General features: G+C 40.2%; 1 protein-coding gene across 3 annotated transcripts in view; it reads left to right on the plus strand.

The window, feature by feature from the left end:
- Nucleotides 1-20,983, plus strand: part of LOC139142027 (zinc finger protein 345-like) — a 121,659-nt gene that overhangs the window by 69,856 nt on the left and 30,820 nt on the right. For all 3 annotated transcript variants that reach the window (XM_070711819.1, XM_070711822.1, XM_070711818.1), the window contains exon 2: nt 2,126-2,248. In XM_070711819.1, coding sequence (XP_070567920.1) covers nt 2,126-2,248 — 123 coding nt within the window. The remainder of the gene's footprint in view (nt 1-2,125; nt 2,249-20,983) is intronic.

Here is a 20,983-nt window from a genome sequence, read left to right on the forward strand (position 1 = left end):
GAGACGTCCAAAGGATGTAGTCTGTGCGGGGTTCATCTTCACGAGGGCGAGTGTTTTGCGGCTTTTCACATCATCGCAGATGCTACGAGGTAAGAGGAGCATTGGCGTGCAGACCTCTACTCACACAGCCCCGACGACACCCATCAGCAAGAGAACCCGACGTAAATAACGGACAGGGGACAGCTTCGCCTAACAGTGGCTTGACTGTATTCTTAACTCGGACCATGATCACATTTTGAGCACGGTTGTGCCGTTTGTTTGTGCTTTACGATCCCGCTGATTGTAAATTGAAACACGGATTATTTTGTACAATCCCCGATTGTAATCTTTGTAACACGGACCATGCACTCGGACGTCGAGACAGACTCTGAGATTTATTATTCGGCATAATGTAAATTATTCCAAATAAAATACTATCTATGGATCGCATATTTTCGTTTGTTTTGTTTAGACGGATTATTTTGTACAATCCCCCTATTATAATTTTTGAAACACGGATCTGCCACCCCGATTGTAATTTTTAAAACACGGACCATGCACTCGGACGTCGAGACAGACTCCGAGATTTATTGTTCGGCATAATGTAAATTATTCCCGAATAAATACTATCTATGATCGCATATTTTCGTTTGTTTTGTTTTTTACCCCCACTTTCGTTTTTGGCAGATCCGTAAGGACGCTATAGTAATGGATGAACGTGCGTTGTATCACTAGTGGAGGGGCACAGCCCAACGGAGGCTGTGCTCGTGCGACGTAGACGTTGTACCAACCATCTGTCGTTGGGGTTAGTGCATAGAGCAGTTGCACTGTCCAGAGCTAAGGTGGTACAAAAGTGCACCTTAGTAACAACTGCACAACTACGTGTTAGGAAACGGTAACACTAACGAGCTAAGTGTTCACTGAACTGGCCAAACTACGTACAACGCCTTCCTTCAATGGCGGAACTATGTCGTTGACACTACGTCAAAGCAGACTGCACTGTGCGACTCTTCCAAGTCGTTCAAAGTACGTGGCCAAGTGACACAACCCAGGGGAAACAGGACAGGTTTGAGGGTGCTGCCGCACCCATAGCACTAACCCTGGGTCTTCTACTAACCCACGAGAGAGGTGACGTTTCCCCGGTGTGGCCGTGCGTGCCGGCGAACGAGCTTTACTTCCGCGAAAGTAAGCTAGAAAAGGGCATAAAAGTGCACGTCCCCCGGGGCAAACAACGCCCGTGACCTCGTCATTTTCTGGACACAACCTCATCAGCGGTTGCCCCTCTATACGGGCATGCAAAAATTTTTGAAGTCTAACACGTATATGGTCGGTAATCGTACCCCGAAAATGCGGTATTTTCCCGCCAAATGCCTGGCAGGAAAGCGTGCAGGAGAGCCTATCTTCTGTAGACACGGAAAAGGGGGCCGGTTTTGACCGACTTGGCAGGATAACGGACAGGGGCGCTCGGCAGGAAAAGGGTTAATGGTTATTTTGAAACTTTTGCTGAAATTTCTAAACGTACTTGTACTGGATATTATTTAACAATTATTCTGATGCTGAACATTAGTGCTTACATGCAGAACTGAAAAAGTTTTTAGAAAAGTAACCTTCATGGATACAAATCAAAGAGAATTGTGGGTAATTTATTGTACTGTGCACCACTGGTTGCCATCCACAAGGGATTTTCTAGGTGATCGGATGATTAGACTTCCAAGGTTACTAAAATGTCCAAACAAAATTATTTTGTGTCCACTACTGTGTTTTGCCGATACATGATACAGTAAAAGAAGAACAGGACAGTGTGACTTCCAGAGTTTTGCCAAATGTATAGTGCAATGGTATTTTCATATCGGTTAGTAATTAAGTAATAGAACTATGTTTAAAAAGTGTTAATGTTTGCAAGGAAGTGATGGAAGAGGTGTGCTCGAAGTATGGTGAAAGTTTGAACGTTGAGGTTATTGAAGATTCCAGCAGTTTTTTAAACCTCAGTTGTGGTATAACACATTGTTATGGTGTTTATCCTTCAGTGAATATGACTTTGTCTGACTATTTTCCTTGTTTCAGTTAGGGAATATCACAGATTGGCTGTAATGTTACTCCATGGCTTGTTAAATGAAATATTAAAACATTTATTTGTTTATTTCAGAGTGTTGTGCAATTTTCAAATCTCTAAAACATTTGGACAAAATGCATGAGCTAGTGAAACCATTAGAGACACTGACTGAAAGGATGTGTCAACAATATCAAGACAATACATTATCAATGAAAGGTAAGGTTTTGCTATACAGTGAAGATGTTGAGTTTTATTTGGTAGGGAGTGTATACGTGTGTGTGTGTGTGTATTTAACATGACTGTGCTACAGAAACATGTCTACATCATTTTGTTTTTCAATGTAATCTTACAATATAGCTTCCATTTTGTCATGCTCTGATCTGCTGCATATACATAAGTGTAGATTTTATTCCAACTTGACTGAGTGTGACAATGTTGTGCAATAGGTGTCAATAAGTATGTTGTCAAATGAACTGCCCAAGTAAGAAAGGATTCAGCTGAACTAGTCTTATACCTGAATTTTCACATGTCGTTAGATACTGAGGTAGACTGTGTGCATTGGCACTCTGTTTTGCATGGGAATAAGCTAATAATGACCTGCCCCTTAGAGAAATTTGCTGACTTTGCACACTTTTGAGTTTATGTTGTGTACTGAGGAACAGTTTAAGGCTGCAATTTTCAATCCCAGGTTCTCACATTTGTGGAGTTCTCCTGCAAGTCAAACACTTGGCCAGGACAATGTTTGATTTCTATAACATTAACCCTTTTCCTGCCAAGCGCCCTTGTCCGTTATCCTGCCAAGTCAGTAGAAAACCGCCCCATAATATGTGCCTACAAAAGATTGGCTCTCCTGCATGTTATCCTGCCAGGCATTTTGGCAGAAATCGCCCATTTTCAGGGTTGTTTTAGCCGTACTTATACGTGTTAGACTTCGATAATTTCTACATGCCCGTAGACAGGGGAAGGAGCTCAAGGGTTACTGCAGAAAAAAATTGAGGTCACCGGCTTTGTTTGCCCCTGGGAGTGCGTCATTTTATTGCAGTTTCATGTTTATTTTTTCGGAAATAAACTCCTTCAGTATTACGCACGTCCGCAAGGCACAAACATCACCTCACTCGTCTGTTAGTCAGAGACCCTGAGGGTCGTGCTAGGGGTGCAGCAGCACCGGCAAACCTGTCCTGTTTCCCCAGGGTAGGGTCAATTGAATACGTACCTTCAACGACTTGGCAGTGTAGCACAAAAACTACGTTTTTGCCGTTGTATTAACGACATGGCTGAGCCATTGAAGCACAGCTCCAGGTAGTTTAGCCAGCTCAGTTGGGAGTTGGTTTACGAGTGTTACCGTTCATTACTGACTTAATCGAGTGGTCCTAAGTCAGGTACGGGTTTGTACCGACATGGCTTGGGCTGCAGCTAACCAGTGATAACCAGTCACTACACCCAAGTCTTCAGTTCACTTTTGCGATGCACGGGTGCAACGCAATATGCTTCCATTGTTCTAGCCATCGACGTGTCCACATGCCTGGCAGCCATATTGTACTGCTAGCTGGTTTGCATAACAAAAGCAGTCCCTGCTAAATGCAGGCGGTATCCCCGTAGCAGACTACGCATTGACCTTATGTCCCCTTTTGAATTCTCTGTACGCAAACAGCGTACGTAGTTACCAATGCGTCGGCAAGAGGATACGTTTGCCTGCAAACCAGAGCCAATACTTCGGACGATGGAATAAATAAAAATCCAAAGCTATGTCCATTGAATGGCACGGCCAAGGCGGTCAAGGACGTTGCCTGGCTTGAACTTGCAGAGCTGAAGCCCAGCTTAGTACGTCGGACACCAGTTTGTAATGGTTTTCCGAGTCGTTCATATCCGTTCCATCGGAGGAAAAAGTCGAGCCGTCCGTCAAAAATACGTTCTCATTTTCAGTCACGCACAACTGAATAAGTGACTTTCGTCTCGCACCATCGGCATATCTGCCAAGTCGTTTGCAAGAGATAGCCTTCTAGATTAGCATTGCCGAGTTGGTCAAGTTCGGCAGCAATCTCTATAGTGCCAGGCAGCCAAGTACGTCCAACTCCGCCAGAAAACGTCACCATGCTATCCTGCCAAGTCCGCTAAAAAGCGGTAAAAAAACCCAGCCCCCCTCGGGTGTGGGGGACTGGCGGACAGGTTTCTGCACCTTTCCCTGTCTATCGACTACCTGCGAACCCATTTCGAGGGGAAAAGGCGTTCCTTGTCAGAAAACCTGTCCTCGGATGACCCCTAAACGCATAGGGGATAGCAAAACGTAGTGCCGTCGACTTGGCAGGAAAGGGGGTACCCAAAAAGGGTCCGATTTCCACCGGGTTGGTAGAATAACGGTCACCAGTACTTAGATTCTGGCTACACTGAATTTCAAGCGGATTTTCACCGACTTGGCAGGAAAAGGGTTAATTACACAAACTGATCTCAACCTTTTGGTACCTTTTGTAATCCTGCAAACAAAGTTTATACAAGCGTTTGATTGACGGTTGGTTCAAATCACCAACGGTCATTGATTCCCCATCACCAATGCTGAAATTTCCTTAAAAAATTGTCTTCCAGTCACGTAAGAATTTGAATATAACCAGAATGTTCGATTGGCAAGAGCTTCACGCTGACACGCTTGACAGTCTGTCTGCATTTTTGTGGCCGAAAGAACTAACAATAGGCATATTCTATCAAACACTTGTATAAACTCTGTTTGAAGTATTCGCAAAAGGTAACAAAAGGTCGAGATCACTTTGTGTAATTAATATTATGGAAATCAAACATCATACTGGCCAAGTATTTGACCGGGAGGAGAACTCCACTAATGCGAGAACCTGGGATTGAAAGTTGTGGCTTTCACCCTTTTCCTGCTGAGCGCCCTTGTCCGTTATCCTGCCAAGTCAGTAGAAAACGGCCCCATAATATGTGCCTGCAAAAGATTGGCTCTCCTGCACATACCCTGCGCAGGCATTTTGGCAGAAACCACCCATTTTCAGGGTAGTTTTAGCCGTATTTATACGTGTTAGACTTTGATAATTTCTACATGCCCCTAGACAGGGAAAGGTGCTCAAGTGTTACTGCAGAAAAACTGAGGTCACCGGCTTTGTTTGCCCCAGGGGGTGCATCATTTTATTGCTGTTTCATGCTTACTTTTACTGAAATAAGCTCCTTCAGTATTGTGCACGTCCGCTAGGCACAAACATCACCTCACTTGTCTGTTAGTCAGAGACCCTGGGGGTATTGCTAGGGGCGCAGCAGTACTGGCAAACCTGTCCTTTTAAGCTCCGCTGTCAGCAACGTGGAGCTTATCAAATAGGTGATTTTCCGTTGTCATCATCCGTCGTCCATCAACAATTGCCTTCTTCTCTGAAACCCCAAGTCCAATTGCTTTGAAATCTTATATGCAGTTCACTTAGGGTTACCTCACTTAAGTTTGTTCAAATCGTGATGAAATTTGCATATTTGTATTTTTGGAGCATTTTTTGTGTTTTTGGTAAAAATCTTCTTCTCTGAAACCGCTTGTCCGATTGCTTTGAAATTTGATATGCAGTTTACTAAGGGTGACTTCAGTCAGAGTTGTTCAAATCGTGGTGAAATTTGCATATTTGTATTTGAAGGCAATTTTTGTCATTTTTGGGTAAAAAATCTTTAAAAATCTTCTTCAAAACTACCAGTCAGATAGCTTTGATATTGAGCACATATGTCCCTAGGGATGATCTATTTCAGATTTATTAAAATTGTGCAGTAATATGCAAATTTGCATTTTTTAGGCAATTTTTGCCATATTTTGGTCAAAAAATGTATTTCTCAAAAGTGCTGGTCTGACAGCTTTGAAATTTGGTATACAGGTTTCTATAGATGAACTAACTAATATATTGAATTTCTGATGAAATCTGTAATTTTGTATTTTTGGGGGCAATTTTTGCCATTTTTGGTCAAAAAATGTGTATTTCCAAAACTACTCATCTGATAGCTTTGAAATTTGGTATACAGGTTCCAATAGTTGAACTAAATGATATTTATTGAAATGATGAGGAAATCTGCAATTTCGTATTTTTGCAATTGGGGAAATTTTTCCATTTTTGGTCAAAAAATGTGTTTCTCGAAAAGTACTGGTCTGATAGCTTTGAAATTCGATATTCAGGTTCCTACAGATGAGCTAAATTTGATCTTATAAAATTATGATGGAATCTGCAATTTTGAACTCATATTTGGTTTCATATATAAATACCAAAAAGAGCTTATATGATGAGTCAGTGGCGTCTGTATGTCTGTATATTTGTGGGTATGTATGTGCGGATGTACCGGTATGTCCATCACACACAAAGGCTCCCATACCGCCAAAGCTACCCGGTAGTCTCAGTATTTGGTGTACAGGTAGATGTAAGGGTTGAGATGTGAATTGTTCAAATGAACACGTCAGTGTCAAAAATGTGCAAATGAGGTAAGAAAAAGGGAAATCCTGCAAATGTGCAGGAGTGGTGGCAGTGAACTGAATCAGCCCACACATCTGAATAAGAGGATTTTGACCTTTAACCTATTTGTATGCAGGGTACCTATTATGTTTGGGAGTGATAGCAGTAACTGAAACAGCTAATTGGTCATTTCCTGTCATTGTTTATGAACTGTGACATATTAACAGATCTGCTGAAACCATGGATGTCTATTTTTGTACATCCATGGTTGAAAGACTCTCTGCTATGCATGTTGCTAAAGTTGACCTTCAGTACCTAAAGTTTCAGACCTTATTTACTTTGTCATTCTTAATTTTCTGGTTTAAATATTTCTTGTTGTTTTTCTGGTTGTACTGTGCAGAAATTGTCATAACTTCAACGTATAATTTTCCTGCACTGAACAGATAGAAATAACACTTATTGTTGATCTTTGGTATGTACCAATTCTGATCAAATTTGAGCGACACCGTATAATTGCGGTATTTTTATTTTGGGGGGCAATTGTTGCCATTTTTGGTCAGAAAATTTTATTCTCGAAAAACTACTCATCAGATAGCTTTGGCTGACATGATCTTAGGGATGATCTGATGTGATATATTCAAAGTATGATGAAATCTTCAATGGTGTATTTTTACAGCTATTTTAGGCACTTTTTTCTGACCACTGAATATGTAAGTTTCGAGTTACCATAAGACCATGCGGTAATTCAAGGATTTCAAGCTTTTGCCACTAGGGGGACTCTTCCTTTTACCGGAAGTGAGGGCGACTTTCTCGATCCTGTCAGCATATATTGCGATAACACAGACTCGGTATCCATAACCTAAGTTTAGTCTACTTTCATCTGCTCTGTTGTCACCGTAAGCGTTTGACTGCCAAACTTTTACTGCAAAGCCGGCAAACTTGACAAATACCCATGGATGAATGGCGTGACCTTCCACCGTTTCCCCGATGTTAAGAAAGAGAAACGCCTGAGATCAACATGGATAAGGATGATACGTCGCGAACTTAGCTGGGTACCTAACAGTTTCCACATGTTTGTGATCTATTCCGCTGTCGGACTATGCGCCACCTATTCGTGTGTACATATGCCTGAGAAAAAGAAAGTAAAGAAAGTCAGAAAACCAAATGGCTATTTCCTATAGGGATTATGCTACCATGTCATCTTCGACGTTCGATTTTACTGTAAAAAGTAGCAAGTTCGTGTATCATGTTACCGACGATCTTTCCCTATCATTCTCAAAATTCATACCTGGTACTTAATTTGCTTCTAAAACGCTCGTTTCGTGTGATTTTCTGCCGAATTCGACGGACACATCGCCAAAACATAAGCGTGAGCGACATTAATCGACATTATTCGAGGGCGATAATTCTTCCAGATCAACCAACGTACTCGCAAGACGAAACAGCAACAGTTTCGACGTCGGCGTCTTGCCAACACATGTAAAACGGGAACTTGCCTCAGTATTCGAAGAGCAAGATCACTAAAATGCATTAAAATAAATTTTCACAAACACAAACTAAGTGAAGAATCTACACTGCGACTTATGAGAAACCACACACTAGGGTTTCGAAACACAAGCGTCAAAGGGCCACTCTATCAACTTTGTCACACCATAAGGCCCGGTTGTGTCTCGCCATAAGCTTTCCCCACACAAACAAAACATTATCATACACACAAATCCAAACTTCCCTACAAATATCCGAAGCGAAACAAACATTTTCATTAACACAAACAATCGGATATGAATGTAGGAACACATTTTCGAAACGAATCGAACACAAACTTGACACACAAAAAAACATTTTGGATAGTATGGTGCAGAGCCTCTTTCACATTTTTTACATTAGTTTCTAAGCCAAAGTCAATGGATTTCTCATCAAGCTCTACCAACTCAGCCTTTTTAGCTTTGGAAGGAGGAATCTTCCTTGCTTTTAAAAATTTTTGTAGCTCTTTCATGTTTATTTTGCGGACGTCTTCACGCGTGATGTTGCGACTTCCCTCTATGACGGAAATTTTCGCCCCCACTTTTGCGAAATCTCGAGCGCCCCCATGCGACCGAATGTTAAAAATTCGTGCGTTTTCTGACAACTCGAAACCTACGTATTGAGCTATCAAAGATTTCCACCTTCTTTATCAACATGTGTCAAAAATAATTATTCTCTACATAAGCACAGCGGAGCTATATCGGCCATTAGGTGGCTTGTTCCCAAGGGTAGGATCAATTGAATCCGTACCTTCAATGACTTGGCAGTGTAGCACAAAAACTATGTTTTTGCCGTTATACTAACGACATGGCTGAGCTATTGAGGCACAGCTTACACGTAGTTTAGCCAGCTCGTTTGGGAGTTGGCTTAGGAGTGTTACGGGAGTTGGCTTAGGAGTGTTACCATTCATTTCTGACTTAATCAAGCCGTTGGCTTAGGAGTGTTACCATTCATTTCTGACTTAATCAAGCGGTCCTCAGTCAGGTATAGGTTTGTACCGTCATGGCTTGGGCTGCAGCTAACCAGTGATAACCAGTTACTACACTCAAGTTGTCAGTCTGACTTTTGCGATGCACGGGTACAATGCAATATGCTTCCATTTTTCTAGCCATCGATGTCTCCTCATGCCTGGCGGCCTTTGTACAGCTAGCTGGTTTGCATAACAAAAGCAGTCCCTGCTCAGTACAGGCAGTATCCCCATACCATTGACCTCATGTTCCCTCTTGAATTCTCGGTACGCAAACAGCGTACGTAGCAACCAAAGTCGTCGGCAACAGGATACACTTGCCTGTAAACCAGAGCCAATACTTTGTATGATGGAATAAATAAACATGGGGCCCAGGGGCACCGACGTCCTTTGTACCTCCTTACTGTTTATTATTTGCCATAAATGTGAAATTTGGCAGAAAGTCAAATTGTTTGGACATAAATGAAAGTTATTTGAACTGGTTGGTTACTGCTCCAGCATAAGTTCAAGTGTGGATTCTAAGTATCAACAACCTTGTGTGAAAGTGAATTAAGAATAAGAGATGGGACTCCATAGGATCAACAATCTCTAAAACAGGAAACGGTGAACTTATATGATACAGAAGGGGAGAAAATTTAGCCACAAACTATTGTAATATAATGGACAATGGCTAAACCAAATTACTTAAACTGGATTGTTGGCATCGATTACACATGTATTTATTGTCCATCAAATAGAAAATAAATTTGGGCCATTGACTAAAAAACATTTGCTTGTTACACTCACCACACTTGTACTTAGTATTTGGAGTGTACCGGTACACCTATCTACAATACAATGATAAAAAGTTTGGACTCTGTAGGTCAACAGTACATCTTTAATGTATGAGACTAAATAAGCTTACCCCTCAAGTATGTATAGGCCAAAAACAATATTTAATTTTGAATTATGTGGTACAGAGAAGGACATACAATATGGTGAAAAGCAAACTAAATATAAAAACTGAATATACAATTATATGGAAATGTTGTTTCACAGTTATGAGTTTCTGGTGTGTGCCGAGAGACAAATATTAAAATAGGACAGTATCATCCTGACCACAGTTTGTCTGACTGGTTGTTTCCTTCTGATTTTCTGACACGGTGATAGGTACAAAATATTATGTTATTCACGATAGTTATACAACATAGCTTGCATTTTGTTCAAGTAGAACTGAGTTTTACATGTAAGATAACTTTCTCATAAAATGTAAATTCTGGCTTCTGGCAGCTCAAACTTCGCAATACTACATTTTTTGATATGATATGGAGTGACTTGCACACATATGCAATGTGCAGTAACAGTCGATATATTCATAGTAAGAGTCTACTACATTCAAGCATAGTGATGTTGACAACTTACATGCATGCCAATGCACGATTTCAAAGTAGCCAGGAGGAAATTCTAATGGTCTTTTAGTGGAAATATAGAGGTATTAAACGACAGTGAAACAAACAACATTAGTTATCGTGACCTTGCTTAAGTGCAATCTCGGATCATGTACGATCTGATGATCATGCCAAATTACCATGTGTCGGATTATGCCGTGATTCTGAAGTGCACGTAAATCGGTCAACATAAGCACACACTGTCTTTAGCGATCAAAGTCAACAATGATGTCAAAATCAATGCACAACTGTCGAAATTACCCAAAATAGGCAACAGAAAACTAAAAGTTATTGCTGTGTCGAAAGGACAGTACATCAACATAAAACGATGCAAGTTTGTTATGACATGGAGGTAGAAGGATAGAGCGTTCCCTCACTCTCACCCAGCTATTAGTAGGGGCCGTCGGTGGGATTGCCTCGCTAAGGCAATGGATTCACCGGTACTGGGGAGTACGAGTACCGAGTACGGAGGCCATCATTCTTCAGTCTATCGAAGGAGCGTTTCATGCCAAAAAATACATGACAGCAACAAAAGTACCATCACTGTGAACTTCATATTTACAAAACATCATCAAATAAACTCTAAAAACTTTAAAACGTCACAATTCGCACAAGACCGAGGAACAAGATCGTGTCGGTTTGATTTTTAAAAGTCCTTGCAAAACAACGCTAACTTGTTAAATGCGCATGCGCATATTAAGGGGAGACCCATTTGATTTGGGGGGGTATGCAGGAAGTGGGTATGGGAACTTTTTTTGGTCAGAGAGACAGTATTTTTTTATTTCAACTGTCAGACCTGCATCAATGGAGTAGCAGTGCAATTTTTCAAATTTAAGCCAGTGTTTCACATATCACAGGATGGTTTTATATATTAATTTTACATTCCAACAAATGAAAACAAAATGGAAAGTCTAGTATATATACAACTTTAAATTATAGAATGATCAGTACTATACCTGCTTTTCTTTAAAACAGTCAATTCCTTTTAAGTTCTCAGGGGAGATGTTATCTTTTGTGGTCAGAGAAACAAGGCTCACACATTGTATTTCATTATATTTGTTGTTCCTTAATTTTCATTGTCAACTTGTAATCTTTCTAACATATTCATATTGAGAGAATAATGTATTGGTTTTAAACTAGTTTATTGACTCCTGTCTTGTGTTTTAAATTTTCACAATTTACAGAAGTCAAATAGTCCCATATAGATATTGCCTGTACCATTGAGATATTGCAACAGAAATCCTGAAATATGATTTCTTGGGTCAGAAAAGGGAAGGAAAACATATAGTGCACTGAGTTGTAAAGTAGTGAATGCTCATATCATAAGTGCTGGAAAAAAAAACACATAAGAATTGCTTGTGGTAAATACATTTGCGCTGCCTATGGCAGCATGCTAGCAAACAATACATGAGAATGAAGTTTCCAAAATTTTGCTCTTTTCAACTGCATTGTGACAGTTGCTTTTTTATTTCTGTCTGTTATGAGTATTTTTTTTTCTCAAGCCATTACAGGCTTAATTTTTTAGCTCCCATAGCCATATGTATATATGGCAATGGAAGCTATTCTTATAGGCTAGGGAAATGTCTGTATGTATGTATGCCTGTATGTCTGTATGTCTGTATGTCTGTCCGTCAACATCAAAAACTCCAAAACCGCTGTACATTTCATCTTGATATTTGGTGTGTACATGGATGATGGGCTGTAGATGAGATTTTGTTAAAATGAAGTTGTCATTGCCAAAAATATGCAAATTAAGTGAAAAAATGTAAAAACAGTCAAAATTGTAAAAACTCAATAACCACTGAGCAGATTACATGAAAAATTAGTATGTAAGTACTTTGGGCTGACATGAAATGATTGTGCACATCTTGGGTCAGTATCTTGGACTTGCTATTTTTCATGAATTTTTTTGTTATTTTCTCCCATTTTTGGTCAAAAAATCTTTTACTCTGAAACCACAAGTCCGATTGATTTGAAACTTGGTATGGAAGTGCATAGGAGTGACCTTTCCCAAATTTGGGCAAATCGTGGTGAAATTTGCATATTTTTAGTTTACACGTCCATAGACTCCCATGTATAAGGCAGATCTCCATAGACTCCCATGTATTAGGCCATGAAAAATAAAAATTTAGTTTCTCATCGTATTCATATTGCAAAAAGGATGCAGTGACACAATTTTTAGTCCCCACGGATGAAGTCCAGTGGGCTTATAGATTGGGTCATGTCCGTCTGTTCGTCCATCCGTGAGTCCATCCGTTCACGCAGATATCTTGGATATTTTGACAAAATGTCATGTGACCTTGATGACCTTTGATCTCAAATATACATATTTGTCCATAACTCAGTAACCACAAGTGCAACCACCCTCCATATATGGTATGATGGGACACCTTATGACGCCACATATTGTACCTCATTAATTATGCGCATATCTAATTTTGAGCAAGCCAATAGAGCTAGAGGTCTGATTTTTGGTATATAGGGATAACTTAGCAACACAATTTTTTTGACAAAATGTCACGTGACCTCGGTGACCTTTGACCTCAAATATACATATTTGTCCATAACTCAGTAACCACAAGTGCTACACCCTTCATGTATGGTATGATGGGACACCTTATGACGCCACATATTGTACCTCATTAATTATGTGCATATCTAATTTCGAGCGAGCCAATAGAGCTAGAGGTCTGATTTTTGGTATATAGGGATAACTTAGCAATACAATTTTTTGGACAAAATGTCACGTGACCTCTGTGACCTTTGACCTCAAATATACATATTTGTCTATAACTCAGTAACCACAAGTGCTACACCCTTCATGTATGGTATGATTGGACACCTTATGACGCCACATATTGTACCTCATTAATTATGCGCATATCTAATTTTGAGCGAGCCAATAGAGCAGGAGGTCTGATTTTTGCTATATAGGGATAACTTAGCAATACAATTTTTTTGACAAAATGTCACGTGACCTCGGTGACCTTTGACCTCAAATATACATATTTTTCCATAACTCAGTAACCACAAGTGCTACACCCTTCATATTTGGTATGATTGGACACCTTATGACACAACATACTGTACCTCAATAATTATGCACATATTTCATTCTGAGCAAGCCAATAGAGCTGGGTGTCTGATTTTTGGTATATAGGGATAACTATAGGAGAGAAATATTTTGACAAAATATCATGTGACCTCGATGACCTTTTACCTAAAATATATGTTTATGTCAATAAATAAGTAACCACAAGTGCTATGTCCTTTGTATTTAGTAGGATGGGAGACCTTATGACAACACACACTTTACCTCATTAATTATGTACACATCTAATTCTGGGCAAGCGAATAGAGCTAGAGGTCTGTTTTTTTTGCATATAGGGATTAATTAGCAATATAATTTTTTTTTCAAAATGTCATGTGACCTCGATGACCTTTGACCTTGATTATACATATATATGCATATCTCAGTAACCACAAGTTCTATACCCTTCAATTTTGATAGGATATTAGACCTTAAGATGTCACATCTTGTACCTCATTTATAATGCGCATATGTATTTCTTGGCTGGCCAATACTGCTAGAGGTCTGATCTTTTTTCCCGATTTAGAACCAGAACTTAGACATGCCTCATGTGTTTCAAATTTGGAACAACGACATAGACCTATGTGCCCATAGATCTCAACATATACACTCCAGTGATATTTCTTAATGACAACATTTTCCTGCCCCATCAAGACTAATACTCCTATTACAAGTGGGGACTATGTCATTGTAAATGACTTGTTGAGTTAATAATTGTATCACAGTATTCGATATATCTAATTCTGTATTTTTTCCATTTCATATTCTGAATAAATACATTAAACATATTTCACCGTCTCCAGTACATTACATTTAAGTATTTTCACTTCATGCACTTTATCCCTTTCACACATGTTCAAATATCTGACCAGAGAACAAACACTAAATAGTCCAGGATGGGAGCTACAGTGTCATTGACGCTATTTTTTCTTTTATTTCACCTGTGACATTTTTTTTTCTCAAAATCCTCAATACCTCCCCCCCCAGAAATCAAGTGGTTCTCCCCTAAGTGAGTCCCTGACCTGTACGGGCCAGTGGATTACTTCCTCAGTAGAACTGATATGCCTGCCAGTACCGGTGTTTATCGCCTACGGAGGCCATCATTCTTCAGTCGATCAAAGGCGCCTTTCGTACCAAAAAATACACGACAGCCGCAAAAGTGCATCACTGTCAACTTCATAACTATAGAACATATTGAAATATACAGTGAAACGTTTAACAACGTAAAAAATATGCCCAGACCGAGAAACAAGATGGCGTCCGTTTCGATTCTTCAACTCAGATTTTGTCCTACAGTTGTGCGCATGCGCAGACGGTAGCTTTAGCGAAAGCGAGTCAAAATCAAGTAAATATAAAATAAAAGTGGATAAAAATATTGTTTAAAAATAATACACGGCATGTATCACCGAATTTTGAACATTTCTGACAGCATTTTAACTATACGAACACCCATGCCAAATATCACAATAATCACATCAGTGGTTTTGAGGAAAAATTGAAAATAGTGGTTTTCACAAAAAAGCTAAAAAAAGTGACTTTAGAATTCCTCCGATTCAATCAAAAAAACAAAAAAGACCATTTGAGATACATGCCCAAGTGACCACTAGACCAAATTTCAGAAAAAGTTACTGAAGTGTTTCTGAGATACCTGCGTCCACAGCATACGGCCCACTGTATGCGACAACAGAGGCCGCGTCATCACATTAGTACTTTGTGCCCACAGGGCACAAAGGACTAAAAATCAAAAGCCACGTCAATTGAGTGGCACGGCCAAGGCGGTGAAGGACGTTGCCTGGCTTGAACTTGCAGAGCTGAAGCCCAGCTTAATACGTCAGACACCAGTTTGTAATGGTATTTCCGAGTCGTTCATATCCGTTCCATTGGAGGAACAAGTCAAGCCGTCGCGTCAAAAATAGGTTCTCATTTTCAGTAACGCACAACTGAATAAGTGACTTTTTATGGTGTCCAATCCATGCCAAAATTACTACTTTGATTTTACAACACAACATGCCATTCCGAATTCTATTTTACAATTCAACATGCTATTTCACAACACAACATGCCATTCCGAATTCGATTTTACAATTCAACAAGCTCTTCTGAATTTCATTTGACAACACAACATGCTCTTCCGAATTTCATTTGACAATATAACATGCCATTCCAAATCCTATTTTACAACTCAACATGCTCTTCCGAATTTCATTTGACAACACATCATGCCATTCCAAATCCTATTTTACAACTCAACATGCTCTTCCGAATTTCATTTGACAACACATCATGCCATTCCAAATCCTATTTTACAACACAACATGCTCTTCCGAATTTCATTTGACAACACAACATGCCATTCCAAATCCTATTTTACAACTCAACATGCTCTTCTGAATTTCATTTGACAACACATCATGCCATTCCAAATCCTATTTCACAATTCAACATCCCATTCTAAACCTAGCTCTGCGGAGCAGGGCAGTGTTACTGGCTATCGAACAAGATGCAAAATGGCGGACGCGAAATGGTCCCCTCGCACAGAGAGAGAAATGCGAACTTTGCACAAGTCTAAAAACGCAGCTTAGTACATTGTGTATCTAAACAAGATGAGCGTGCTCGAAAACTAGGATCGATCACGATTTTAAATTAAAAATTGGCAGTTTTTGGAAAAGAAACTGCGCGCTGCAATCAGCAGTTTTGTCTATTGTGCACCGTGCGTGGGAGGCTTATCGTGAAAGACCGAGATTTACTATATGGCGCATCTGATACGGATATGGTCCCATCGCATAGAGAGATGAAAGTGGGCTTTGTGTAAGTTCAAAAGCACAGCTTAGCTCATCGTGCATCTAGACAAGTTGAGCGTGCTCAAAATAGGAGATCGATCACGATTTTGGGTGAAAAAAACCGATTGTTTTCGGTGGAGAAACTGCGCGTTGCAACCAGTGGTTGGTTTTGCCTATGGCGGTCAGCAGGGCTGTGGTGGGAGGCCTTTAGCCGGCAAGGGGTGGACCATTGGGGAGTGGAAAATTTTCGAAAAAAAAAAATTCCCCACAAATTTCAATAAAAATAATCAGCCAAAGAAACTTGAGAATAACAGATGACGCACTTAGGTAAAAGAAAAAAAAAATCTGTCAAAAGTTACTTTCTGAAACATTTTTATTTTAGTCTGCATCAGATATACTATGATTCTTTGGCCAAGAGGCGGGGGAGGGGAGATCTGAAGGGTATAATCGTGGCCAGTAAATGAAGTAACTTTTTTATTTTATAACTTTTTGTTCTGTTTACAAGTCGGAGCAGTGTTACCATTCTTCGTTGTAGCCCATCATACTCATGATCGGTACTTTCTAACTCTCTTTCCCATAGCTGTATCTTCTCTGTGATGGTCTGCCTGATGAAGGCTGTGTTACGTGAACGATTCATTTAAATGATTATCATAAGTAGCGAGCAGCAGTGACAACTGACAACTCAGCCTCAGCAAGCGGCGATGTAAAATACGGATATGGGGCCAGACAAGGGTCAAAGCTCTGTTGGAACGGACTTCGCGAGAAAGACTGTGTGGACAACAACCAATAGAGGTCGCTGTAATGTCGCTATCCGTATTCTTCTGCACTATTGCATTTCACACGCACGATATTCAACCGTCAAGACAAGTGTACAAATGATATTTTGAAAAAAAAAATACGGATTTGTAATGTTTAATTGTAAAATAAAGTTTAGAACATTACAATGGAAATCAGTTTCGTTGAATAGTGAAATACAAAGAAACTGATTGTTTGTCATATGGTTGGTGAATATTTCCCATTTTATGTACCGATGCAAGCTGCCTAAATTGTTGAATTCTTGTTAATTAATCATAGTGTAAAGACCCACAATACAGTTGTTAACAATCGATATCACAGATATGATTTTTATATTATCTTATATCTCGAATTACTTTACGATGCCAAACTTCAGTGAAAGAAAAAATATGATCAACAGAACAAAAAGTTATAAAATAAAAAAGTTACTTCATTTACTGGCCAAGATTATACCCTTCAGATCTCCCCTCCCCCCCCCCTGGCCAAAGAATCATAGTATATCTGATGCAGACTAAAATAAAAATGTTTCAGAAAGTAACTTTTGACGGATTTTTTTCTTTTACCTAAGTGCGTCATCTGTTTTTCTCAAGTTTCTTTGGCTGATTATTTTTATTGAAATTTGTGGGGAATTTTTTTTTTCGAAAATTTTCCACTCCCCAATGGTCCACCCCTTGCCGGCTAAAGGCCTCCCACCACAGCCCTGCTGACCGCCATAGGCAAAACCAACCACTGGTTGCAACGCGCAGTTTCTCCACCGAAAACAATCGGTTTTTTTCACCCAAAATCGTGATTGATCTCCTATTTTGAGCACGCTCAACTTGTCTAGATGCACGATGAGCTAAGCTGTGCTTTTGAACTTACACAAAGCCCACTTTCATCTCTCTATGCGATGGGACCATATCCGTATCAGATGCGCCATATATAAATCTCGGTCTTTCACGATAAGCCTCCCACGCACGGTGCACAATAGACAAAACTGCTGATTGCAGCGCGCAGTTTCTTTTCCAAAAACTGCAAATTTTAATTTAAAATCGTGATCGATCCTAGTTTTCGAGCACGCTCATCTTGTTTAGATACACAATGTGCTAAGCTGCGTTTTTAGACTTGTGCAAAGTTCGCATTTCTCTCTCTGTGCGAGGGGACCATTTCGCGTCCGCCATTTGAATCTTGTTCGATAGCCAGTAACACTGCCCTGCTCCGCAGAGCTAGGTTTAGAATGGGATGTTGAATTGTGAAATAGGATTCGGAATGGCATGATGTGTTGTCAAATGAAATTCAGAAGAGCATGTTGAGTTGTAAAATAGGATTTGGAATGGCATGTTGTGTTGTCAAATGAAATTCGGAAGAGCATGTTGTGTTGTAAAATAGGATTTGGAATGGCATGATGTGTTGTCAAATGAAATTCGGAAGAGCATGTTGTGTTGTAAAATAGGATTTGGAATGGCATGATGTGTTGTCAAATGAAATTCGGAAGAGCATGTTGTGTTGTAAAATAGGATTTGGAATGGCATGATGTGTTGTCAAATGAAATTCGGAAGAGCATGTTGAGTTGTAAAATAGGATTTGGAATGGCATGATGTGTTGTCAAATGAAATTTGGAAGAGCATGTTGTGTTGTCAAATGAAATTCAGAAGAGCATGTTGAATTGTAAAATCGAATTCGGAATGGCATGCTGTGTTGTGAAATAGCATGTTGAATTGTAAAATAGAATTCGGAATGGCATGTTTTGTTGTAAAATCAAAGTAGTAATTTTGGCATGGATTGGACACCATAGACTTTTGTCCCGCACCATCGGCACCATCTGCCAAGTTTTTTGCAAGAGGAACCCTTTTAGATTAGCATTGCCGAGTAGGTCATGATCAGCAGCAATCTGTAAAGTGCCAGGAAGCCAAGTACCGGTACGTCCGACTCCACTAGAAAAAGTCACCATGTCATCCTGCCAAGTCCGCTAAAAAGCAGTAAAAAAAAAGCCCGCCTCGGATGTGGGGACTGGCGGACAGGTTTCTGCACCTTTCCCTGTCTATCAACTCCCTGCGAACTCATTTCGAGGGGAAAAGGTGTTCCTTGTCAGAAAACCTGTCCTCGGATGACCCCTAAATGCACAGTGGATAGCACAATGTAGTGCAGTCGACTTGGCAGGAAAGGGGGTATCGAAAAATGGCCCAATTTCCACCGAGTTGGTAGGATAATGCAACCAGTGTTTAGATTCTGGCTACACTGAATTTCGAGCGGTTTTCACCGACTTGTCAGGAAAATGGTTAAGGCAAAATGTGCCCTGAAGTGCATGTATTTCCCACCAATGTATGAAGTATCAGAATGCCAGAGTTAATTTATGTAATTCATTAATGTCTAGAAACAGCTTTGGGTGGTCGGTTAGCTGTATATGCAATGACGAACTGATTGTTAGATGTGTTCATGTCTTTTACAGAGTTTTTGCTTTATATCGATCTCTGTGATCAGCAATGGTTTCAGTAGCCATGCTTTCATGTTTGCTTGTATTGCACGGTAGAGTTATATATTTCTTTGACAACTTTGACTTTGTTACATGTATATATCTGTACTTTGTTCATAGTCTGTGCCTTGCTGTGCTTTGCTGCCCTTAGGAACTATGTATGTGACCTTTGCCCTTTAAATTCTGGATCAAAGATTGTGTTGATGGCTATTGCTGTGCACCTAATAGACTGAAAGATTCCATCGCGTGCGGGCGCTCCGGTGCACTGCGACCTGCGACCCTTTACCACGACTGAAGGCACACTGTTGAAATCCTGTTCTCCAACAAAATTTTGTTGGAACCAATCATATTACAGAAACGAGTTAATTGACAGTGTGTAGGGTAACAATACCGCCCACATCGCTCACTCAGTGCATGATCATGATTAGCATATTCAAAACTGTCGCCCGGCTTTTGTCCCGCCTAAGCTTATGTCATGTCTCGTTTGTCAACAAACACAACATGTTTTTTGAAACTCAAAGTATTGAAAATCAAACGGCCGAAGCTATACTCACGTTGACGTCTGTGTCTAGCGTTCCGATTTGATCATTATGGCTGATCTGAACAATCGCCGACTCTCATTGCTGAGGCAGTCAGTAAATGTTCTGATGTATATAATATTACGTTGAAAACAGAGCAAAGAGACGCATTCAAAGAGTTTTGCGGCGGCAGAGATGTGTTCGCTATTTTACCAACAGGGCCCCACGGTATGGGAAATCTATGATTTACACGCTGGCACCAAAAGTTATGGACACACTTAAGAACTGTTCAGGATCGATCGCTCTGGGGATTTCGCCCCTGATTTCACTCATGAAAGATCAAGTGCAGAAGTGCAGCGAAATGGGTGTGAAGGCGGCTTTGATCGGTTCAGATCTCCAAAACGACGTACGTACAAAGGAACAAATACTGTGCGTGGTAAATTCCAGGTTGTGTTCAGTTCACCAGAGACTATCATGACGAGCGAGTGGCGGAGATTACTCAGTTGTGATGTCTATCAAGAAAATCTTGTTGAAATTGCCATCTACCTGCAACTTAAAAGTGATAGTGATTTTGTAGCTCATTCTTTACTATTTTTCATAGTTTTTGGTAGCCGGTAACAGACACTTCCTGTTTGTGTCGGCTACATGGACGATCTGCTGGCTCCGCTGTGATGTCCAGACGTCAGTTCCACTGTAAAGAGTTGCTTCAGTTTCTCGGCGATATCGGTCGTTTTCGAAAAGATCGACCTTTTCTTCCGAGAGTCTACAGTCTCCCCGCAGACTGCACATTCTGCTGCGCTCAGCGAGAAAGACGCTATGGAGTTTTTTATAGGCGTCAATTGAGCCACACAGACAACTGTAATTATATGTAAGTTTTTTCTCCGACATGCGGCTAGCGTAAGCTTACACACACGTGTCGTTGTTTTCATCTGCTGAGTAGAGCAATTATGCAATGTCGGCGCTGCCGATGCAGTTG

The sequence above is a fragment of the Ptychodera flava genome, chromosome 10 (genome assembly GCF_041260155.1).
Source record: "Ptychodera flava strain L36383 chromosome 10, AS_Pfla_20210202, whole genome shotgun sequence".
NCBI lineage: Eukaryota > Metazoa > Hemichordata > Enteropneusta > Ptychoderidae > Ptychodera > Ptychodera flava.